Here is a 24,735-nt window from a genome sequence, read left to right on the forward strand (position 1 = left end):
GCTTCTAGTGAATTTCACGGTTGTATTTCAAAATAAGAAAATTAATTATTTTGGTACCATCTTAAACTGACTTCCTGTTTGGATACAGATCTTGTTTTATTTTGAAAGAAGATAAGAGTTTCGGATAGACTTAGGAGAAAGCTTAAATCTTATAATTGAAAAAGTAGATAGTAATGGATTGAAAAGATGAAAAGGGAAGAGTTAAAAATTAAATGTTAGAAAACAAAAGATGCAGATGACCTGTCCACTGAGCTGTCTGATTTTTTTTTAAGTGAAATGAGACATTGATCAATTTATCCATGTGGCTGCAGGGAGACACTGCAGTGAAAATAAAGCATGCGATTTATCGCAGTTTGATAAAAATGAATGCATTAATTATGGACCATAATTAGTTGCGATTAATGCTGACAGCCCCAGTTTTAATAAACTATGGTTTGGAGGCAAATATTTCTAAATCAGAAGTGGTAACAGCTCCAGAAATGAAATGGAAATTTGTGTTTTCCCTGATATGCTATCACCCCCTCGCTTCCTTTTACTTTATTGTAAATTTGCAAACTAGGGGGGTAATCCCACTTAATTTGGAAATGTTTAAAGGTTTGTTTTGAATTTCCCTTTCATCCTTTCAAAAGGACTAGAGAGCTCTACACTGCAAAATAATGACAATTTTATTGATTAATTCAGGCTGTTTTTAGCATGCTTTTTTTCTATCCCTGTGGGGAATAAAGAACTGCTCCAAATATGCCACCAGTGCTGTGAGTAAGTGTGGTGCAGTGAAGGCAAGCTTGACAGGTGTAGCAGTGGTAATGCAGAGAGGTCAGGCATGGCAAATGGTCGATTAAATGTTTTCATTGGCAGAGAAAAAAGACATTTTTATCAGTGACTTTCGGTACAGAAATGAAAAAATCTTTAGGTATTTACACTTTCATTGGAGGTTAAGTAGTGGCTTTGTGATGAAAGATACTTAAAAATCTAGGGAACAGCTTTTTATCATCACATGAAAATGTGAAATTGTGTCTACAGACCCACCTTTGATCACAGCTCTAAATTTTGTTTCTCCTGTCTCCTCAGCCGGACAGAACCTACGACCTGAAGATTGGACAGCCCACTGTGTCATACTTCCTCAAACAGGCGGCGGGCATCGCAAAAGGAGCCAGCAAGACGGGTGAGACGTACAACTACTCTGATGTTTCTGTTCCAATTTCCCCCTGCTGAGCCCATCCTGTAGCGGACACACGTCTCTCCCTGAGCTCGGTTTGAGCCGGACTCTGATTGATGTTATATTCATGACATGTGGGGGGGAACCGCGGCAGAGGCAGGAAAAGGCAAAGGTGGTGTGTTTAAAAAGAGAATTATGGATTTCTACCTTTTATGCCGTGTGCCCTGAGCCATCTCCTGCCTCGTTTCAGCTGTTGACTCCTAAAAAGCAGCCCTGCACCGACTCCAATACTCACGCACACTTTGTCCTCTTTTGCTCCTAACTTTTTTCTTGTTCCTTCATTGGATTTTTTATACCTACTCTGAATTCTCTTTAATGCACATTTTTGTATTTTGTGTGGGTGTGTAGGCCATGAGACAGCTGGAAAGGTGTCTGTGCGGGCGGTGTATGAGATCGCTCAGGTGAAAGCTCAGGATGACTGCTTCAAAATGAGGAACACCTCGCTCGAGAACATCGTTAGAAGCATCATTGGCTCGGCACGTTCACTGGGCATTGAGATTGTAAATGAGTAAGTCTTCCTAACTTTTATTCTCTGCCATTTAAAAGTTCAATTTGGATTTTTATTTATAGTTTATTTGTTAAGGGCAAATACAGTATACATCAGGTATCATCAACTCCATTTTCACAAGGGCCAGCTTTTTCCTGGCCGATGCTGTGGGAGCCAGACGTCAAAATAAACAGAAATAAAATCAACATTTTTGCCTAATTAACATATTCTTGTAAATGCTAATATTCTGTGTGGTGATTGGCCAAAAACATGCGCATGAAACAGATCTCCTCTGAAGATTCTAAGAGAGAAAAATTGCACTTTAATAAAGGCTTATGTGGAGAGTTGATAACAAAAACTGTATCTTTAACCAAGAAAACAGTAATAAGTATGCGTTTACCATGCCAAATGACAGAATTACTAGTTTGCTTCTTGTCTGATAAGCTGCTAGTTTAAAGGTTTTATTTAAACTCTCAAATTTTCTGAATTATCATAATACTCTGGGGGCCGGATAGGAAGCCCTGGGGGGCCTGATGGGACCCCTGAGGCCTCCAGTTGATGATCACTGGTATACATCGACAATTGAGAGCAGCCATCCAATTCAAGTATCAAAGTGTGTATAGCGAGTGCAACACCCGTCCCTCCAGTAGACACTCCAGTAGTGCTGATAAGGATACACACTGTCACAACAACATAAAATTTCAGTCTCCATGATGCCAGAATGTAGAGTTTTGTTATGATACTAGTCAAAATTAAATTATATTGATGCCTTTTTTATGATTGTTTTTTTTATTTAACTCTCGTTTAAAGGTCATGTTATGCAAAATACACTTTTTCAGGCTTTTCTAGCAAAAATATGTGCCCCTGCTCTGTCCACAATCCCCCCAAGAATCAGAAAAATTCCCCCCTCTTTTCAGAAAATGTGTGCTAAAACAAGCCGCTCTCAGATTTTCTCCTCATGATGTCATGTGGGGAGTCAGCACCGCACCCCCAGGTTCAGTTGGCCCTCCCTGCTCGGAAGAAAGTTCAGCCCTCCCTTTCCTGGTCCTCTAAGAAGGGAATCAGGAGAGTCACATCAATTTCCTGAGAGGGGCGGAGTCAGACAGCTCACTAACATTTAAAGCCACAGACACAGACACAGAAACAGCTCGTTCTGAGCAGCGCTGATACAGAGGGGTTTTTAGACATGCAAAAATCCAATGCTGGAGTGTTTTTTTCAGCAACAAACTTCACAGGCATGTTAAGGGGACCTTTGAGACCAATATAAATGTGTCTTAGAAGGGTAAAATATGTGACCTTTAACCAGATGAAGACCCATTGAGTTTGAAATCTCTTCAACAAGGATGACCTGGCCAAGAGGCCAGCAGCACACGTCACAATACATAATACATATTCAAATGACAGATTACAATCAATCAATTAAAACAATAATTAAAAGAGAGCAAAGGTCATTTGCAATCAAAGTGTGGGAAATTGAGGTCACAATAACAATTTAAAGATACAGACACTGTTCACATAGTGGCTGTGGTTATTCGAAGAAGAGTACATAAATTAGAGGCAACTAAGCCAAGAGGAGCCTATGAATTGGAAAACTGGGAGGTCTTGAAACAAGTCTTCACAGCTAAAAATGATAGTGAAAGATGCAGTGTGATCTCAAATGGAGTCTCAATGTGATGATTTAGCTTCATATGCATTTAAGATAACTAATTTTAGGATTTGGAACTAAGTAAGAAAAAATAGACACATATTCTAAAAACAATACTCATAATCTTACACATTCTGTTCGTACAAAGAATTTTAGTCTCAAAACAAGTTAAAAAATACTTTTTGTCTATATATAAGATTTTAAGACTTGGTTAGATAGACCATTTTTGCAGTGTAAATCAGAGTCTACCAGAGAGTATACCTGTGAGAAGGCCAGTCAGATTGAACATGGAGTTCACAGTGATGAGTGAGGCGACGACAACCAGTGACAAACCTCAGAGCACAGTGACAACCAGTATTCAAAGACTGCAGACATTTGGCTGAAGCACTCATGAACACTACATCACCATAATCAGTCAAAGGTAGAAAGGTTGCAGATACCAGGGTTGGAATTTAACTTTTTCATCCACCTGAGTCTGTGGCTGTTGGATTCAGAACTCTACCAGCCACAAATATTTAAAACCAGTCACTCTATTTTAACAAGCTGCATTATTTAATGAGGCATCATATAAAAATCAAGGCTTATAGTTTTGCAAATTACAGGCTTTTGAATAAGAGGGAGTTGTTGCAAAAATAATTCAAACTCTCACTCATTTTAAACCATGTTTGTCCTGTACTTGCCTATGCAAAAGTTTAGGCATGTTCCTCTATTATAAGTTAGAAACTTGCTAGAATTTACTTTTTGGTGCATTTTCTGCAGTCTTCAGACAAAATTAAGGCTTTGTTTAACTTTTTTGGTCTTTTGACAAGCAAGATATTGGTTCAAGCACACCTTTATCAGATTTACTATTTGTGGTGGAGATTTACTCTCATATGATACTGAGTCAAACCCTCACAGCACAGCTGCCTGACAGCAGCTCTGACACCAGGAGGAGAAGGCAGAGTGTGCTTATGAATGAGCGTGTAGGTCCATGCTGCTTTGCCAATAAAGTCAGCAGAAAAAAAGGGTTAATTTATGCTGTCTCCAAGTCAGTCTTTTAGGTGAGGGTACTTTTATTTAACTGCCCCAGTGGCCGGTAAATTGAGCAAATTTACCTGACACTTCTCAAAAATACCTGCATTTGGCTGGTGGCAGGTGCTAATTTCCCACCCTGGCAGATATGACAGCAAAACAAATGATTTCCTGGACACCCAAAACTCCACAATTTATTTATTTATTTATTTTTCATTTTCAGCCAGCACATAAGACAGGTTCACTCAACAGCAAATGCAAACCAAAAGTTGGTTTACTCTTTATAGTAATAAAAGGCCAAACAAGTCAGATTTTCTTTAAAAAATGAAAGGAAAATGTTTAGGGCTTTCCATAAATCCCATATTTCCTCTGAATTTGTATTAATAAACCAGAAGTGTCTGCAGTGATTTTACTTTCTGTCTATGAGTGTCTGTGCAACTAAGGTAATTTTATCAGTGTCAGTGGTTGTGCAGGGCTGTGAGGCTGTCATCAGTCTGCAGGTAAAGATGTAAAGGAAACTTCTGCTCTCTCTCTGTCTGAAACAGATTAGCGTTAATGTGTGCAGCTTTAGAGAGACTTACTAAGGGGCGCAGATGGCCTAGCAGTTAGGTCACACCCCAGGTTCACAGGTTTGGGTTCATGTCCCACCTGTGGCTATGGCCACTGTCCTGTCTCTATAATGAAAGCAAATAAAAGCCCCTAAATATTTTTACAAAAAGAAAGGAAATACAGCATTCTAAATAGACTTAATAAAACATATCTGCTGAAGGAGGGCGGAGTAGAGAGGCAGATCTGCCTCAAACAAAATCCTGACTCTTCCTTCTTGTCTTGCAGTGTTGTTGTGTTTCTAACTTCTTTACTCCACTTTGAAACAATCAGGAAATAGCATCTTCTGTCTTCATGTCACTGCTCTGTTTTACAGCGAGACAGCAGCATGCGCTCTCATTTGATCAAACCACTGCTGTGCGCCGTCTCTCTCCCTCTCTCCACTCACAGCCTCTTTGGGTTGAAATGAAAATGTATTTATGTTTTTTCTTCAAAACTTTGGTACTTTCAGTACTGTCAGATGTAAAAAATAATAATATATATATATATTATATCAGTTAAGGCAGGGGGTAGTGCTGAAGTATCGAACGTTTTGACAACCTCACACTTAAAGAGTAACTAAACCTCAGAGTTTCAGCTGACATAAATCTACCTGAGAGGCAGGGGGAATATGGCACACCCACTCCCTTATCGGCCTCAACATCATACAATCGATGCTTCTTTTTGTGGATTTGATTATAAGCCATGAGATCATAACCATCCAAGGCAGACCTACCTTCACTGGCATGAAAATAAAGTTATATATGAGGTATGGGTGTTAAATATGAGACTGTGCTTATGAGGATAAAACCACATGGTTCATAGTCACACTGAGTGTTAGATATTAAAGGTTGGGTATTCATGCACAACTACTGTACGGTTCCGGTAATTGTAGTTCACTGCTAACTACTGACTGAAGTGCATGTGTTTTTGCTAAGGTGACAGAAAAAGATTAGAAGAAGAAGACAGACTTTATTAACCCCTTAAGGGAAATTCACAGTTTACACTCCATTGTTGAACATTTATTTATACGTAGGCTGAGTTACATGCAGACATGCACAAGCAGGATTCTTATGGACATGCACTAATGGAGAGCTTTAAAATTGTGGCCTTGCTGCTGTCGTTGAAGCGCTGCCGGGAGCTGTTGAGGGTTCAGTGCCTTGCTCAATGGCACTTTGACGGTATTCAGGAAGTGAGCTGGCACCTCTCCAGCTACCAGGCTAAAGTCCAGACCCAACCAGGACTTGAACCAGCAACCCTTTGATTCCCAGCCCAACTCCTTACAGACTGAGCTACTGCCACCTCTGTTGGCTTTAAAGTGGAGCAACATTCTAAAAAAAAACATTGGGCTTTTCTTTAATTCATTCTAAAATGTCTCCATTATTGTGCTTGTGTTTTTTTTACTTTTGATCAGGAGTCAGAAGTTTTGGGACAACTTTAGCACACACTTTTGTCATTTTCAACAATTTGTTCATCAAGTTTTTGGATGTTTTCATAAGTTTTTCAAAACTTTCTTCCCCAAATAACTCGACAAGTAGATGAGTGATAAACTCGGTCACCTGTGGTCCCTCTGCGTTTTCTTTTATCCCCACCACTCGAATATTTTGCCTCCTGGTATAGTTCTCCAAGTACATCACCTTCTCTCATAGCATGTCGTTCTCTTTTGCCAAGGATGCTTGTGATGATTCCACAATATCCAGACGTCTGTCACACTCGTTTTGTCCTTCCTCCATATCCATAATTCTTTTTCCATATGTACTTAGCCCCAACTACACAGAAGCTACCACCACTTGGTTTTCTTCTTGAAAGGAGTCAATAGAGGCCTGTATGGCCCACCAACAGCGTTTGCTAGTGATTCCAAACTTTTAGCATTTGCATTGGCATCTGCTCCTGGATTAGCCATCAAGTTTGAGGCGGTGTTTGTTGCCGTCCTGAAATGTCTTTGCTCTTTAGGGGTCCGGTATGCCATTTTAAGGATTCACAAGCATCTTAGCGAGTCTTTTGTCCAGTTTTTAGTTGTTAAGAGGTTCAAGATATGATAATTGATTCAAATTTTGCAGGAGTCATGGTAGAGACGTCTTCTCAGCAAGCATGCTCAATAGCGCCCCCTTTTCAGAAGTTTTTGATGTCATGCTCACCCTGAGCGTTCATCGTCTTGGACATCCTCTCTGCCTTCCCTAAATCGTTTGTGCCATTCAAACACACGACATGCAGCGTTCTCCATACACCTCAAACAATGTACCAAAAGATTTAGCTGCTTTTTTTTTTTCAATTTCACCAAAAATCTCAAGTTAATGTGTTACTCAACTTTTAAGCTTATCGTTCTCCAACACTATAGGAAAAATAGGCACTTCAATCAGGAACTAGCAGTGAACTAAAGACGTCACTTACTGGAAACTTACATTTACCCAACCTTTAATATATAACACTCAGTGTGGCTGTGAACCACATGGTTTTATCCTTATAAGATAAGTCTCATTATGTAATCACCTTAACTCATATTTCATGCTTTGACTAAAAGGCCTTTACAGAGGACAAAATGGTTAAACTTCTCTTCTAAGCATTTGAAAAATCATACAGGGCTTTATGGCTGCTCTGGTCAGTATCTTACAAATAAGTCTTTTGAATCAGAAATACAAAGAACCGTCATAAAGTCGAGCTCATGATCCTGCATGGAAAATTGTGATATATTTCTCCCATATCAGCCAGGCTTAGCCTCAACCTGCTGCATCTTTTCATCTCCTACCTTCAATGATATTGTACTTTTTCAATAAATCTCTCTCTCCATAACTTAAAAGTTAACCGGTCCTGCGGCTATAGAGCATAATGATTAATTTAGAGCTGTGTCGGTGGAGAAATGGATATCTGTGCCTCATTTAAAATGAATTCCTCCCTAGACGATAGCTGAATACTGCTGCACTGAGGAGAGTCCAGAGAGAAGACATTGCTCTTTGAGACTGACGCCAGAAACTGGTCAAAGTTACGGTCACAGAAATCTGCAGGGTTTTTCTTCTTACTGATACATATTCCTATTTAGTTAAATATCACTGTCTCCTCTAGAAGTATGTTGATTTTTCCACCTTAATGAATTAAAAATACCAAACTTCAAACTGATAAAAAAACTTTAAAATTCTGTTGACTCTGCACAGCAGGTTCAATGTTTTATGATAAAATAAGTAAAAGTTTGGGATAACTGAATAATTTTTGCTCCTCTTCCTCCCCTCCCCCTCAGCCTCCCAGCTGATGAGTACAAAGTCTTCTTGGAGCAGAGGGAGGAAAAGTTGAAAGCTGATGCAGCAGCAGCCGCTGCAGCTGAAGCTCTCACTGGAAAGAAGAAATGACGACCTACAGTATCTCTTATTTATCCTCCCATTCCTGTAACTTTTATAGACTCTGTACATGGAACACATTCAGACAGACTCTGGTAGTGTTGTGTTAATGTTGTGTGTCTCTGGTCTGAATAAACACTTATTAGGTGATTTGTCTCTGTGTCCTTGATTGATTTCAATTTTAATGCTTTTGAACTTTTTTCATTTAACAGATTTAATTTCATCACATCAACAAAAACATGATTTGAAAATATTTACAGCCTGCAGCGTTTTATTTCCTCTGAGCCGAGCTAATCAAACAGTAATTGTCTTGGAAGGATTTGTGCTGCAGCTCTTTGATGTTATTATCTATTATTAACACTTCTGGAAGCCTTTTGGCTCTTTGTCAGGCTGTGCAGATGGCTTTAATGCACATTTGACACACTTCTACACAGCCTGTGATCGAAACGCTTCATCACATGAATTATAGACCAAATCTCATTGACTTAGGGCAGGGCGATTACTCAGGATTATTATTAATTCCCTTTAAGTGAACTTTAAAGGCGTGGACATTTATTCATGATTGATTCATGTTATGTTTCATCTGAAGGATTACTGGTGGGTTTTTAAAACGAACATACCAAAAATTAAGCAAAAATATTAGAAAACTTACCAGCCTTTCAAACACCTGTGTAAATATCACGCTGTTTAATCTCTGTTTTGGTTTTCTGCCCATCTGGTACATCAGTGTCTTAGCAAAGAAATTCTGAAATGCAGAAATTTTAAAAGAAAATAAACATAATTAGACCTTTCTGCAAAGAAATATATATGCAGGATCAAATATAAAAACATTCTCATTAAAGGGCCAGTTCACATTTTTTGTCTTGAAAGAATTCCTACATTTCGACTTGTGTTTTCAACGTGTTATTGGACCCTGTCAGTGTTCCTATTTTCCAAACAGGCAGTGAAGAAACCCAGTCTTCAAGTAACGTCAGAGTGAGGTATCATTTCACTGAACTGAAGCATGGCACTCTACAGCCCAGAGGTAATTTAGAGTAAAGTTGAACAGGTTTCCTCTCAACAGCGTTGGTTTATCATGGATCATTATCAGCTCCTCTTTCCTATGTGGGGGGCACAGAGAAACCCCAATGTGTTGTAAACAAACGTATTTATATATGTAAAGTGAATGAGCTGCACCAAGTCCTCTAGAAAAGTCTGTGATGTAAATGCAACCACAAAAATCTTTGTGCCAGTGTTTCTCCACCACAGCTCATCCAGTGGAATCACTGTGAAGACAAAGCAGGCATCAACAAGGCTAACAAGGAGAGATACACGTGAGTTTTGTTTAAATCAGTCATTTAAACATGTGAACCTATCCTCTTTTTTCCCAGTTACAATTTTAAACACATCTCTGTGAATTCTGCTTTTACATAATTTCTGAATGTTGTGCTTTAACCTTACACTGCTCAGAGGGATTTCATATAGTCAGTATAGGTCTGCTTCAAATATGAGCTATCTAAAATTACTTTGTAAAGATTAAGACATGTATTTTGACTCTAAATGGGGACCAAAATGCATTAAAATGAATTATTATCTTAAAACATCCCCAGAGAGGACCTCAACAGTTAAGGTGAAAGAAGACCAAAAAAAACAAAAATAAAATTGCTTCATAAGACATCACAAAATTCTGAGTTATCTCCATGGAGATGCTTTGCCAGGCCTTTACTGCAGCCACACTCAGCTGCTGCTCGTCAGCTTTGCCTTTCAGTAATTGAAAATATGCCCTGCAGGGTTGAGATCAGGTGACTGACTTGGCCATTGATAAATTATCCATATTTTTGCCTTTAGAAACTCTTGGATTGCTTTCTCAGTGTTTTTGGATCATTATCCATCTGATCCATAAAGCACTGTCCTATCAGTTTAGTAGTTTTTGGTTGAATGTGAGCAGAGAGTATACACCTATACACTTGAATGTTCACCTTACTACTTCAACCAGCAGTCACATCATCAATAAGACCCAGTGAGTCAATTGCATTGGCAGCTGTACATGCCCATGTCATAACACTGCATGCACTTTATTTGACAGATGACGTAATATTCTTTGGAGCATGAGCTGGTCCTTTCTTCTTGCAAGTTTATCTTGTACGGAGTCATTATTGCTGCAAAACTCAAGAGCACATTATATTATATTTATATTGCGAGTATGACTTACTGATTTCGGGCTCAAATCTGCCTCCTTGTGCTTGGATTTTCTCTGTGCTCAAAGCGTTTGCTTGCTCTTAAATCTTAAATTTTTTCCCCCTTTATTGCCACTCATTTTCAAACCATTCTCCTCTCTTTCCGGTTGCTTCTGCTTGCTTTTGAAACCGCCACTCTGATTTTTCTGTTTCCATACAGAACTTTCTTTGTGCACCCTCAAAATGTTCTTTTTCCACGTACAAAACTTTCTCTATTCGCACTTAAAACACTCCTTACAGCGTGTGTGTATGTGATAGAAAGTTGGGACTCTCTTAGTGAGATCAAAGCAAATGTCTCCTGGAGAACAGCACAGCAACAACGGGTAAAGCAAACATGATTGGAGGAGTAAAATAAGTTTTGAGTGTGCAGAAAAAGTTTCGTACGGGAAGAAGAAATTTAGCACTATCTTCCGTTGTAGGTGTGGGGTAAGTGTGACCTCGGCTGCCACAACAGCAAAGTAGCATAGGCAGAGCAAGCATAATTTGTTAATCTTGTATCTGTTTCCTATTGGTCGGCTCATTGAAAAAAAAAAAATCCAAGAGCAAAAATACGTTTTGAGCTGTAGAGAAAGTTTTGCACATGCACATGGAAAATTTCATACACACAAAGTTTTGAGTTTTGTACGCGCACAGAGAAAAATCAGTGGCAGTGTGACAAGCAAGTAGAGGCAACCTGGAAGCCCAGTTTCTTCTTGAAAGATACCTGAGCCCACTCTGCTCACTCTTGAAGTGTAAGCAAGAGATGACTCCTGAGCTGTTCAAAGTCCCCAAAATATCTTAAGAAGTGGAGAAAAAGTTAGTTAGTTGAAGGAGTTTGAGTTAAACCATAGATAAGAATTAGCTTTATGAACATTATACAGCATCTGACAGTTTAAAAATGTATCATTATTATTATTATCATTTTTATTTTAAGCTTCTATTTGTCCTTATGATTTTATAAACTTCAGCCCCACTAACAGTGGAGTGCATCTGCCCTAAGACATCTTCTTAAAGGAATCATTTTCAGTCTAAATGCTGTTTTATTTTTAAAAAATCATTGACATTAATGAATAACTTATAATAAATATCACTTCAGATTCTGCGGCACTTTGATCCATATGGTTGGGTTACACCTGCCAACATGGCCTCAGATTACAATAATAACCACCAAATCTTGATTAACATTGAACGTTATGGAGCTTATCTTAAAGTACCTGTAAAGTGATAAAGAAAATTTAAAAGAAAAGATAAAGAAAAGTTTGTTGTATGACAGGCTACTGTGTTATAAACCACCAGGCCAAATTTCAGTCATGAAAAATATCCATAAATTGATAAAATTAAGCTTCTAAATCATGAAAAATGAGGCAGTAAAATCTGTTCTAGGAGGGTGTGGGTGTGTCGTTTAATGAGCTGAAGCCACGCCCACTCACAAGGAATAGTCTTCTCAAAATTTATAAAATGTCTCTGATCAGAGTGCAGCTGCCTGGCTGTGCCAGATCAGAGAGACTGAAACTGGGGATTAAATTTACTGTTTTCTGGTACAAATCTCACGCTTTGATACTGTCAGTGACCTGGAGGCCACCGGGGCTGATAGATTTGGGAAATTTACATCGCAATGAATAAAAACACAGCATGGTAACTTTCAATGAAGGCAGTGACATCAGCTAACAACAGACTGCTTCTCAGTGATTTTATATCATTGTAGCACTGGGGGGGCGGGGTAATACATCATCAAGACCGGTGATGTCATGGGCTCAGATATTTGCCCTGCTCAAATTAAACCAAGCCAGGAAAGAGGTGAACAACTTTAGAACGGTTTACATCAAAAATTCAGCCCCACATAGATCTCAGTGTTTTCACATGTTTACAGCAGCTTTATTCCAACATATCTAGTGTGTTAAAACACAAAGTTTACTGGGACTTTTAAACATTGCTTTTACAGAGGTAAATGGCTCCTTTTTGAAGCTAGCGTGACACCTGATGTATCAGATGAACCTACTCATTGAAATCTGTTTATCAAACATATCAACAGATTTCAGTTAGTAGGTTCATATCAAACATGATCCTATCTGGATTCCTGGCTGACTGTCTAGATTGAAATCATTAATGTAAACCAGTGGCTCTCAACTGGTCAAGCATCAGGACCCACACCACCTCCCTGTGAGAAATCACATTTCATATTTTTACAAATGCTCCACCCCTGAAATTTATTTGATGAAAAAAATGCAGTATCACACTTGGGACTCCTAATGGAACCAAATATGATTGAACAAATGAGACGGGATAAAACAAACATGTTTAAAAAGCACATTGTTTCAGAGGGACCAGGATGCATTCATTTTATTTTACTCCATTCTTCTGAGACAGTGTTGGAACTGGGTCATTTATCAAGGAATTTCCTCATTATCTTAGGAAAACCAGCTTTGTTACACAGGGAAGAAGATATAAATAAGTTGAAACCTTCATGAAAAAGACAGATATGTTGTCATTGTTGCACAATTGTTCCTGGCACAGTTTTTGTGACCCACTGTTGGCTCCCGACCCACTTGCCTAGAACCACTGACTTAAACCGTTGCTTAACCGTGTGAGTTGCTCTCGTCGTTCTTTTATGAGGTATTTCTATCAGCATGCCTTTCCCATACTCTTTTTTCCTTTTCTTTTTGACATCATGATTTTGCTCTCCTTTGTGCTCAGACACAGTGTTCAGGTGCTCCTCAGTCACTGTCAGAAACAAGCATTTTCACAGGTTCAAGGCAGGACTGAACCATTTCATGGAAACAAGCTGGGGGGATTTAACGATAAAGAGGACGCCTGAAAGTTGAATGACTGATGTTTTCATCAGTGGAGTGAGATGACAGTCTTCTCTTATTTATGGTTTTGTTGATTTTTCTGAGGAAATGTTTTGATATTATTAGGGCCCCAGTCAGCCATGGGCCCCTAGACTGTTCCTGACTCCCCCTCCCCCATATGGCCCTCATGTTGGTTGTTCAAAGAGAGGGTTCTACCGTCATCTTCAGCTATCTTCCATGGCCTTTTGATGTTGCTTAGCCTGCCAGCTTAAATTCCCTGTAAAGTAAAATAAAAAATATGTGTCAAACATACAGACATGTTGGATTAAAGCTGCTGTAAACGTGAAAACACTGAGCTCTATGTGTGACTGAATGTTGGACAGAAGGTTTATCACCACTTAGCTAGCTTGAACTTGGGCAGGGGAAATGAAGCGCCCCACGATGTCAATGAGCACTGCGTGAATTATCCTGCCCCTCTAATGCTACAGCGATATAAAATCACAGAGCAGTTTATTTAAATACAGTCTGTTGTTAGCTGATGTACCACTTCCATTTAAAACAAACTGCCAAATCTATCAGCCATGGTGGCCTACAGGTTATTAAAAGCATCATAATGGAGTGATTTGTGACAGAAAACTGTCACGTAAAGGGGAAGGCTAATTGCTGGAGCGCTTGCCTATTTTTTGTCTGTTTGTTATTTGAACGCTTGTCTATTTTTTGTCTGTTTTTTATTTGAACAAGGCACATCAGGAACAAATATCTTACCTGCTAAAGGTGTGTTTTAATCATATTTCACTTTTCTTTAGTCCTAGATGATTACCAGAAGCAGACTGTGGCTTTGTCTCTCTCAAAGCAGCAACAATTCAGCCCTTTCTATTGGTTAGAGTCACAATGCAAAATTTTAGTAAAGTACTGAATGATAGACACGTTCTTTTCTTGGCAAGACCGTCACAATAAAAGCCTCCAATTCTAACCAGCGTGAGAAAAATGAGGAAATGGAGTGTTTTCAGAAGCAACTTAACAAAAAAGACATCTCATAAACGGGAAAGACATAACTTCATATCAGAAAATTAGGAATTCCTGAGGTGTTGAATGCAGGATGGGAAAATGAAACTGAGATTTTCTCGCTTTAAACTGTCAACTTGTCAAAAAGAGAGCTGTGGCACTGGAGCATTTTTCTTTTAAATCTGAGAGGATCGTCTCTCTTCTGACTGGGCACTGCTTTGGCAGATCTAACATACCCAGCAGATATTACTGCCTCATATTTCATGATTTTGAAGTTTATTTTTATAAACTTAAAGAGATGTTTTTCATGACTGAAATTTGGCCTTGTTCATAACACAAACCTTATTTTGATCACTTTACTGGGACTTTGGTCCTTCTTTTTTGAATGAGACAAATTGATTATTTGGCCACTCTTCGTGTTTTTTGTAATGTCATAGTTTTTATTCCCCAGCTCAATTATGGCCGTCTTCATTTTGGCACTAAATTAATGGCTCCAGTCAAACTGCTACAAAATGCCAATTCAGCACTTGAAATCCTCTTAAGACCTTCTGTCTGCTTCATTTGTCTTGATGTAACAAGGGGACAGGCCAAACCTGGCCTTGGAACTGCTCATCAGTTAATTGTCCAAATGATCCAAAACATACTGCAAAGTCAACTTGAGGTTCTAAACACTAAGAAATGAAATATTCTTCAGTCATCAAATAAATCACCTGATCTCAACCCAACAGAGCACTTAATGAAGGCAAAGCTAAGGACAGAAAGACACAGAAACGAGTTTTAACTAAAGGGGGCTGTAGTAAAGGCCTGGCAGAGTATCTCAGGAAAAAACTCAGAATTTAGTCATGTCCATGGGCTCCAGACTTCTGGATTTTCATCTAAGTATCAACTGTGGTCATGTTTTCTGTCTTGTTAGTTTGGCAAAATATTTCTGAGCAATAGAACAAATTAGGTGTTGAAACTGAGACGCTTTACCATTTCATGAAAAAATAAGCAGCAACAAATCAAAAAAAAAAAAAAAAAATAGGGACTGGGCCAAAGGCTGGAAAAGTAAGTGACAGTCATGAAAAAACAGCTGGAGGACATTTTGCAACTAATTGGGTTAATTGGCAACAGGTCAGAAACAGGACTGGGTATAAAAGGAGCATTTCAGAGAGGCATACTCACACAAGTAAAGATGGGTAGAGGTTCAACTGGGGAAAAACTGTCTTAAAAATTGTGGAATTTCAGAAAATAATCCTAAAACATAAAATTGCAAATCCTTTGTGTATCCCACCATCTAGAGTTCATAATATCATGAAAAGATTCAGACCGCTTTCAAATCTCTGTGTGCAAGGTCAACTAGAAAAGCACTCGGAGAGCACAGATCTCTGCCATTAGCCCTGTCTCCCAATAGTGAAGAACGCTTTACAAGAATTCCTGAATCCATTCCCATGTGCCCCCCACCACAGCATTCGCTGATTACTCCCTCCCCAGTGGGGTGGAAACATGGTGAGGCAAAGCATTGGCTTCCCTATGGGTGGACTGTCATGGTTCTAGCATTCTAGCCGGTGCCAACAGATGCACTGACAGTCTCACCCATGGTCTCACTGGAGGACTGGAAGTCATGGCAGAGGGTGAATATTCCTCTATTATTCTTGCTACAATTCACTGTCTTTCTCTCTGTTACGCTCTGACTCGTCTCCTCAACCGGATGTGCCTCTTTCAAACTCTATAAACTCCAAAACTTTGAATAGAAACACACCCAAAATGCTGCTGGGATTGAAGGTACTCATGTCCACAATCTCCTGGTGTAAAGTGGTAACAGCGCAGACCTCCGCCATTAGCTCTATCTCCCAATAGTAAAGAATCCTTTGAAAAATTCCTGGATCCAGATGGTGAGCCGGATCACTCACAAAATCTAATCAGTTCTTCCTTATGCTATTTCTGACATTTCCTGAAAATTTCATGAAAATCCGTCCATGACTTTTTGAGTTATGTTGCTAACAAACTAACTAACTAACTAACAAACCCACCCGATCACATAACCTCCTTGGTGGAGGTAATAATTGATGCTCATGATCTTGGGGCCCTGCAGCAACACGGCATTAAAAACAGGCAAGATTCTGTGCTGGAGATCACTGCGCGGGCTCAGGAACACTGCCAGAAATCACTGCCTGACATCACAGTTCACTATACCATCCGCAAATGCAAGTTAAAGCTATATCATGCAAAGAAGAGGCCATATGATCCAGACATGATCCAGAAACTCCGCTGTCTTCTCTCGACCAAAGCTAATTTAAAATGGACTGAGGCACAATGGAAGACTGTTGGTCAGATGAATCAAAACCAGCTTGTTGTCAGCACATAGTTAAAGAGCCTGCATCTCTGATGGTATAGGGTTGCATTAGTGCCAATGGCACAGGCAGCTTACAGATCTGGGAAGGCACTATCAATGCTGAAAGGAAAATAGAGGTTTTAGATCAACATATGCTTCCATCTAGACTATGTCTCTTTCAGAGAAGGCCTTCATATTTCAGCAAGACGATGCTAAACCACATACTGCATCCATCACAACAGCATGGCTTCACAGACAGAAGAGTCCGGGTGCTGAACTAGCCTGCCTGCAGTCCAGGCTTTTCACCAATAGAGAACATTTGGGGCATCATCAAATCAAAAATATGACAGAGAAGGCCCAGGACTGTTGAGCAGTCCCTAATTAATGGCACATTTTGTTCCAGAAAACATGAGATGTCTTGATATTGTGTCCCATTACTGTTTTTTTATACCATCTCAAGCCCTCATGCACTTATGCACTGCACTCCCGACGCCATTAGAGTCCATGAGGGCTCAGTGACTCTGCTTTTAGTGTAGTGCTGCTCTTTTCCACAAGATAGCAGCAGTTAGCTGTTCAGTTCTTCCTCCTCTTCACTTCTCTCTTCATCACAGACACTGCAGCAGATAATGATGGAACAAAATGTTCACCTGCAGTTAACCAGAGTAATGATTCTGGATTTGTGTTATTACATAAATAAGAGTCTGTATTATCTGTTATGTGTCACAGGAGATGACATCAAGCTGAAGGTACATTTGATTTGGCCTCCATCTGTAAAACTCGTCTTTTATTTCTTACAATTAACAAAAAAGGTATGCTCTTGTGTATTTTTCATTGATTGTATTCACCTTTCTTCCTGTGGCGTCAGAGCATCACTTTGTCCCACATCCCTATTTACTGTACCTCTAATTTTAGCCTCCTCTCACTCCTTCTTTGTCTCCCCCTTCTCTCTCCAGCCCTCCCCTCTCTGCTCCTTCTGAATGGAGGCTGAGAATAGACGGAGGCTGCTTCAATCACAGCTCTGGAGCAGGAATGCCTATATAAGGAGTCTTACACCACGCCGAGCGCTGACACAATCACAGGTACACCCAGTGAATGTGGGCTACCGTGATTTGTAAAGAGGGGTGGAGGAGGGAGGGAGGGGAGGTCGTATGCCTACTATAATGTGTGTGCGTGCATCATCATAAGTGGGCAGCGTGCACACGCTCTCACGTAGAAAAAAAACAAAAACCTCGATGCCAAGCGTGTGCGTCAGTCTGAGTCAGATAGTGTCTCATTCTGTCTCGTCATGTGTGTGCGTCAGTGCTGTTGCTGAGCGAATCTCGCTCCAGGGGAAGAAACGGAGGAGAGAAAGGGGAGGGAGGAATGGAGAGGAGGCAGGGATGGTGGGACGATGATGCTGGTGATGATGACGGTGATGCTGAGGAGGAGGAACGAGGGGCTTGACTGTGACGAAACAGAGGCATCATTCGCATTAAGTGCACTTTATTATAAATGCATTTGTATGACAACCAAATACACTTATAAGCAACACAATAGAACACTGATCCACAATGTCCATTCTGCAGTAAGTAAGATGTTCAGAATATATTCCATCTTAGGCAATAAAAATCTCTTTCTCATATATACAGACCGATAACAATTTCATACAAATGTACAAATGTGTACAACCTTTCTGAAAAGATCATATGCCTATATCCACAGACATAATGCATATGCAATAACATCTTTTTCAAATATCACACATACAATATAGTAATTTTACACATGTATATTAACTTAGCCTTGAATAGCTAGAACGTAGGAATCAATCCTTTACTTGACCGTAGACAACTCTACGTGAGCATGTCGACACCATGGGAATAGTACCATTCTCAACCCGTGTCGCTTGGTAACTGAATAGAAATAGCACCCCATCCCTATTTTTCATTTTTTAAAACAAAACTTTGTGTATTCTAACCCCTCTCAAAAAAGAAGAATCGCTCATTCACATAGTCAATTGTGCCTCACTTCACCGCGCTCCAGTGGAGCATCGATGTAAAAGTCCACGAGTGATGGACAGGAGAAAGAGTTCAGCAGGTCAGGGCCGATTCAGGCACACAGGAGCCGCTATACGCTGCCAGCATTGCAAATATTGATGCTGCAACAATATCCAGCTGACTGTCCCCAAGACCAGAGGGACCTGAAGAGCTCACATTCAGAGTCTAATGTACAGTACGACGAAAGCAGTGTGGTTGTGGCATGATCAGAGCTGCGGCAGACTCCCAGATGATCTCATTTTTGATGCAACACTTCCTAAGAACAACAAACACCTTTGACATTCAGGAGAACTTCACATGCCGGCATCTCTTCACATGTTCTCTTTTTTGTTTGCACATCACATTGATACACAAGATTTTAGATGGAGAGATAAATATGAAAAGTTAAAGGTTTGAAGCAGCAAACTCAAAGCTCAAAGTATCTCAGGTTTAAAGTGGATTTTTGTTTTGATGTCGCCTTGAAGGCTGTGAGGAAAGAAAAGGTGCTTTTAAAGCAGAGCTGTGCTGCTCTGACGCAGGAAATCTCTTTTGATTTGAAGTACAGATAGTGCTCATCCTAAGGATGCATAAAAATGTAAACATTTGACTCTAATACGTTTGAGGTTTGGGTTTGCGTTGCTGCATTACAGGCAAAAGTGCTAAAGTCATCTCCCTATTGAAAAAGCAAGAATGTTTTATTTCAACACAGATTTTCACTACGAGTGAATACAAATGCGCGTCTGGAAGTAAAACGGCGCTTAACAAGTTCAGAGATGTTTCCGTTTGATCATTTCTGAAGCTCATGTTACAGAGAAGCTGAACGACACCACATGGACTCAAAACCCAGTCAGTTATGGGTCCATGTGGTTGCACCATCATGTTTTATGTTGCACCAGGTTTGTAGAAGTTTACAGATTAATGACGGAACAAAAATATAAAGCCAATCTTTGTTCTGAGGAGACATGTAGGAGTTAAAGTCCTTAAGTTGTATATACATTATGTATATTTATACACTTAATTATTTTTTACTTTGCAGTAAAAGGGGCTCCACAAAATATGACAATATGCCATACTTAATGAAGTAAGTCACAGACTTATTTTAGAACGGAGGAACACTTCCACTCCCATCTGAAAGACAAACACAGGAAAAAGAGAGAAAGAGGAAGTTAGTGGTTTGTTTCCAGCAAATGTCTTCATCTCATTCAAGAGAAACAAACTCAAAGGGGAGTGAAAAGAGAGCAATTCTCACCTTTGTGGAAGCACTGTGGCGATGGATGACATTGGAGTTGATACAACTCAGGTTGTTGCCCTAAGCCAGGGGCGATCGAGGCACCTGCCCCAAACATGGGTTCCAGGACGGCCAGTTCCTCCAGGAGGGACTGAGTGCAAGACACAGCGGGCGAGGACGAGACGATGGGCGAGGAGGTGGCAGGGCCGGGGGAGGCAGTGAGAATGAGGGGAGGGGAAGCTGGGATGGAGGAGCAGGAGGACACAGGAGATGACACCACCTCGATCTCCATGGCTTCCTCCGCTAGCCCCTCCCCTTCCACCTTGGCCCCGGCCTCAGCCGCCACGGTCGCCCCGCACCCGGCCATTGAGTTACAATGCGCCGATTGGACGCTACAGAAGTGGCCCACTCCCTCAAACTGGGAGGGTTGGTGCCAGCACACGGGGGTCTGAGGAGGAGAGGTCGGGCTTAAAGGGTTGGGCACAGGGGAGGTCGATGGGGAGGGGGAGGGTGAGGGGATGCTGGCGGGTTGAAGAGGAGCGAAGTCGTCTTGGAGGAGGGTTTCTAGGACGCTCTCTTCAAACAGAGATTCATCGTCATCAAGGAAGATGGGAATGTCCAGACCTCTCCATGCTTTGATGGGATAAAACTCCCTGAGCATGTGGACTGAATCTACGTCAGTGGTTTCTGTGGGAGGGGACAGGAAGGGGGAGGGAGGGGAGGAGGAGGGGGACATGGAGGGAGGCGAGAGTTTGGAAAGGAGGGGATCCAGGTAGAATCCCTCTGCTAGAGAGCTGATGTGCTGAGCCAAGAGGGAGATCTCCGCCCGCTCCTTCTCCCGCTCTCTCTCCAGGGAGAAGAAAGAGAGGCATGGCTGTTTACCAGGGGAAGCTTCAGGGGTAAGGAGGCCCTCAGGGGGACACTGGAGAGGCCCCAGTGGTACGTCAACATACAGGGGGCCCCTTACTTCAGGCAGGGTCATAACTGTGCAGTCTCCATCTCCGGGGCTGTCAGGGGTGGGGGGCAGTTTCTCGTACAGAGAGCCGCTGCAAGGCTCGATGGGGAAGAGGAAGTCAGTGGAAGAAGTGGGCAGTGCAAGGGGGAGTTTAGCAGACAGAGTGGTGGGGGGAGCAGGGCTGGAGGCAGTTGTTTTTGGGGCTGAAGGGGACGCTGAAGGGGCCATTGAGGTGCTGGCGCTGGCTGTTGTAGCAGAGGGTGGAGGGGTGGTGGTGCCAGTGGGGTCGAAGCTGAAGAGCGGTTCACCAAATGGGAAAGCAGGCCCTCCGATTTGAGGGGTGTAGGGGGGAGTGCACACAAACTCTTTGGTCTGCTGAGCCTGTGTGGTGGGAATAGGGGGGAGAGGCAGGGGGAGTGAGGGGAGAGGAGGGTCGAGCTGAAAGGATGGCGGCAGGAGGATGTTCTGAGTCAAAAAGTCTAAATCTGCTACTGTCTCAACGGTGACCGGGGTGGGGGAGGAGGCAGCGGAGGGGTTCTCTGTCGACTGCTGCTGGAAGAAGCTCTCCTCCTCCAGAGAGGAGATGCTGGAGCGGGGGTCTCCCTCCAGCTGCATGGCCTCAGCAGCAGAACTCCCAGGTTCATCGGAGGAGCCCACGCTGCAGCCGGCTGTGCTGAAGTCGAAGGACTGGGCGGAGAGGCCGCTGCTGCCCGGGGTGAAGACCTGATCGGGGCTGGAAAGGGTCTCTGGAGACTGGAGGCTGAGACCCTCCTGCTGAGAGGCTCCAGCACCGAGGACAAGAGTCAGCTGAGTCTGCTCTGAGCTGAGCTGCTGACGCACTGACCAAGCCTCCGAGTCACTGAGAAAGAGAAAAACATTCCACTATAAGACCAAACAGTACGTAGTGTTCACTTCCAAAATAGCTATTTCAGCTCCATTTTTCTCAGTAAATAGAACACATTTTTAGTTTCAAGTAAACAGTATTAAATCACTTTTGGTATTTTTCATCATTTTACTCAAGCTATTTGACAATCATCCCTTAACCTGCAGAGTTTTCCCAGGATGCCTTTGGCTATTATGCATCTGGACTAGAAGTCAAGCATGTTTAAATGTGTTCGGATTTTGACTTAAATGCAGAGTTTTTCCTGGTTCAAAGTGCACCTTTCAGCTTTTTTTACCTGTAGACATTCAAGTTAACCTAATTTAGCTGGAATGAATAATCAGAAACTTGCAGTGAGAGACAAGCGTGTAAGAAAAATTTCAGTTAACAGATTTTTTAAAATCCCACTGGTTGCCACTGTTGCTGCTATAAGTGGGCCTCACAGTCTAACTAATGTATTAATGCTTGATTTCTTGGGGATGAGTTTTCTCAGATTTTCTTGTTCTATTAACTTAGAAAAGTTGAGTTTTGATACTTTTTTAAAATTCTAAATCAGTCTTTTATTTTGAAATTGATCTTTAATTTGTACTTTTTTTAAAAACACGACCTACCTGATGACGTAGTTGTTGCTGCTGATGGGGATTTCTCCAGGCTGCAGCTGTAGTACCATGTAGATCCAAACCCAGGTCTGATCTTGAGCCTGCACGCGCACTACCATCTCCGCTCTGCCCTCTCCTCCCTCTCTCACTGTGGAGCAACAGTCACAGCACCATCAGCTCATCGTCCTGTTAATCATCGTGCTGTTTTATCACTGTGTGGACGTGTCAGTGGGCGCATTGTGTGTGGGCACGGATGATAGTAGCTGTATGTGTGAAGAGTACACTTACATAGGCTGCGGTGCTGAGCGGAGGCATGTGACAGATCCTGTGGGTGGAGGAGGCTGTACCAGGAGCGCGAGCGTAAAGCTGTCACATCAAAGCCGAGATATGCGCTCACACTGCAGGGGGAGAGTGGGTGGAGATATGTTAGAGGGATAATGCCTCGCCCGTTTAGTTACATCACAAACAGTGGTCTGTTTTAAAGCAACAGGTGGTGGAGTTGATCATGGACTCACCTGTCCTGCGCGCTCTGCAGCCTCATGTCCCGACCGTGCTGGGAGGAGAAGCAGGCCAGGAACAGGTTGGTCTCAGCTAGAGGAGGGGTGGAGGTTGGATCCCTCTCTGCCCCCGAGCCGGAGCGGGTAGGATGGGGCTCCAAAGGGGAGCAGAAACATACCCAGACCGGATTGGAGGTCCAGTAAGAGCCGGCAGCGGGAGAGGCAGAGGGGGGAGAGAGGCAGCGAGCTCGGATCAGGACCAGCTTGTTCCCAGCACTCTGCCTCCGCACGGACTTGGAGGTGTTGAAACGGCAGCGAAAGAGACGATCTGTGGAGGGAACGATTGGTCAATTCATAATCTGTATCTAAAGTGGGAAAAAAATAACACAAATAAAATGTTTACTCTTACACCTACCTATCTCAAGTGACGTGGAAGCTGACAGGTTGCTCCTCATGATAAAGTGGTCTGAAGCGTCGATGATATCATACACGCTGTCCCCTTGTGCCACAAGATCCACCTGGAAAATTACAAAGAAAACGTTACTTAAAAAGCCCAAACAGAGCTCGAGTATCCCTCCATTAAATCAATGTGATGTTAAGACTCACCATTGAATGTCCAAGGTGCTCAGAGACGCTGTCTGACAGGTACAGGAGCTTCCCTTCCCCCGTCAGCAGCATCAGAAAGCCCGGCAGCGCCTGCATCAACTCTGACAGCTCGTGGAAAGATAGAAACCTCGCGCTCTCCTCAACACCAGCAGCTCCCGCTTCTACAATGGACAGAATAAAACATGTGGTGAACAAGCTAGTTCGCTTAATTCAAGTGATTTTTAATCGCATGAGCATCAGTGAGCTCCATACGACAGCCCGCAGTGTGTTTCAGCACCATGGACAGCGCTAGAGCGGTGTTAATGGAGCTAGAGCATTTCAGCACCATGGTCAGCGACAAAAACACATTGAAACGCTGTTATCAGCTTCTACATGGCTCATTTACAGACTCACATCCATTATAGTGATCCCAGAATTTGATTAAAATCAAGACAAGTGCCAGCAGTGCCAGTAAAACACTTGTTGAATCCACCACTGTGCGCTGCCTGCCTCTGCAGCAGCTCATATCAACAGGTCGTTTTCATCCATTTCTTACCTTGAGTGAAGAAGACGGATTTCCTGGTGTACATGCAGGCAAGAGACATGATGTGCAGGTATGACAGCCGCGCTTTATCTGCATCAGAGATGGGCAACAAGTCCTTCAGGTTCCGGATCTCGGCGTTGATCTGGTCCCGTCGAGCCTTGGATGCTCCTTTGGTTGAACGGTACATTGTGGCCGGTTACTGCAGAGGTGAAGAGTCGAAATTCCTTCAGGTGTGAGTCGGACGGTTGTTGCGTTGGTTAAAGCCTCGCGCCACGGCTGGAGCCTTGTCTCCGAGGTGTGTTAAGAGACAGGTTGTAAAAGTGGAAAAAGAAGCTCTGAGGTGTGTTATTGGACTTTCATCTCAACTCTGTGTGTTTTTTCCAGAGTAAGGTTAAAAACCTCCTCTTGTCCTGTCTCCGTCCGCTTTAGCTCCGCCACAGCGTCCAGCTCGGGTGCTGGCCGGCTGCTCGATGTCAGTCCCCCCGCTCGGAGTGCAGGTGAATCGGCGGCTGCGTTCGCCGTCTCTCGCACTGAAGTCCGGAACCCGTAAATCTGGTTGAGGGACTCTGCTCGCAGGTCACTTATATAGCCTGGGACTCCGCCGGAGTAGGGGGGCTCCCAACGCACCAACACCGACGTAAAAGGGAGGGAGGGGGGATGAGAAGAAGGGGGGGCCGGTGGCTCTCATATCAGTGTTTGCAATGGTGAAAGTCTCCCCCCTCCCTCCCGCGTGCCCTCTCCTTTCGGTGACTCTTCCTCGACGTCAGCTCTTCCCTCCACTCGGTGATGACGTAGGGCAAAAATCGGGAGCTCCGGCGACGCAAAAAGCCCGATTTGGACAAAACCGAGTAGGGGG

At 42.3% G+C, this 24,735-nt stretch overlaps 2 protein-coding genes across 3 annotated transcripts in view; one reads left to right on the forward strand and one right to left on the reverse strand.

Moving 5' to 3' along the window:
• mrpl11 (mitochondrial ribosomal protein L11) overlaps nt 1-8,423 on the forward strand; it is an 84,162-nt gene extending 75,739 nt beyond the window's left edge. For both annotated transcript variants that reach the window (XM_041797766.1, XM_041797767.1), the window contains 3 exons: nt 1,069-1,162; nt 1,565-1,724; nt 8,177-8,423. In XM_041797766.1, the coding sequence (XP_041653700.1) occupies nt 1,069-1,162; nt 1,565-1,724; nt 8,177-8,285 (363 nt within the window). In that variant the 3' untranslated portion in view covers nt 8,286-8,423. The remainder of the gene's footprint in view (nt 1-1,068; nt 1,163-1,564; nt 1,725-8,176) is intronic.
• A 10,386-nt stretch (nt 8,424-18,809) lies between these two features.
• On the reverse strand, nt 18,810-24,066 carry npas4a (neuronal PAS domain protein 4a). Its single transcript, XM_041798094.1, has 8 exons — nt 23,892-24,066; nt 23,357-23,517; nt 23,166-23,268; nt 22,769-23,078; nt 22,542-22,651; nt 22,266-22,401; nt 19,841-21,633; nt 18,810-19,719 (listed from the first exon to the last, which is right to left on the reverse strand). Exons 1-8 carry the CDS (start codon nt 24,064-24,066, stop codon nt 19,691-19,693), a joined length of 2,817 nt encoding a protein of 938 aa, XP_041654028.1. The 3' UTR covers nt 18,810-19,690.
• Nucleotides 24,067-24,735: the final 669 nt, after the last annotated feature.

The sequence above is a fragment of the Cheilinus undulatus genome, linkage group 10 (genome assembly GCF_018320785.1).
Source record: "Cheilinus undulatus linkage group 10, ASM1832078v1, whole genome shotgun sequence".
NCBI lineage: Eukaryota > Metazoa > Chordata > Actinopteri > Labriformes > Labridae > Cheilinus > Cheilinus undulatus.

Coding starts and splice junctions, on each gene's coding strand:
- npas4a (XM_041798094.1), bottom strand. CDS start 24,066: ATGTACCGTTCAACCAAAGGAGCATCCAAGGCTCGACGGGACCAGATC. Junction 22,402..22,541: donor CGCTCAGCACCGCAGCCTAT/GTAAGTGTACTC, acceptor GTTGCTCCACAG/TGAGAGAGGGAGGAGAGGGC. Junction 21,634..22,265: donor AGCAACAACTACGTCATCAG/GTAGGTCGTGTT, acceptor TCTCTTTCTCAG/TGACTCGGAGGCTTGGTCAG.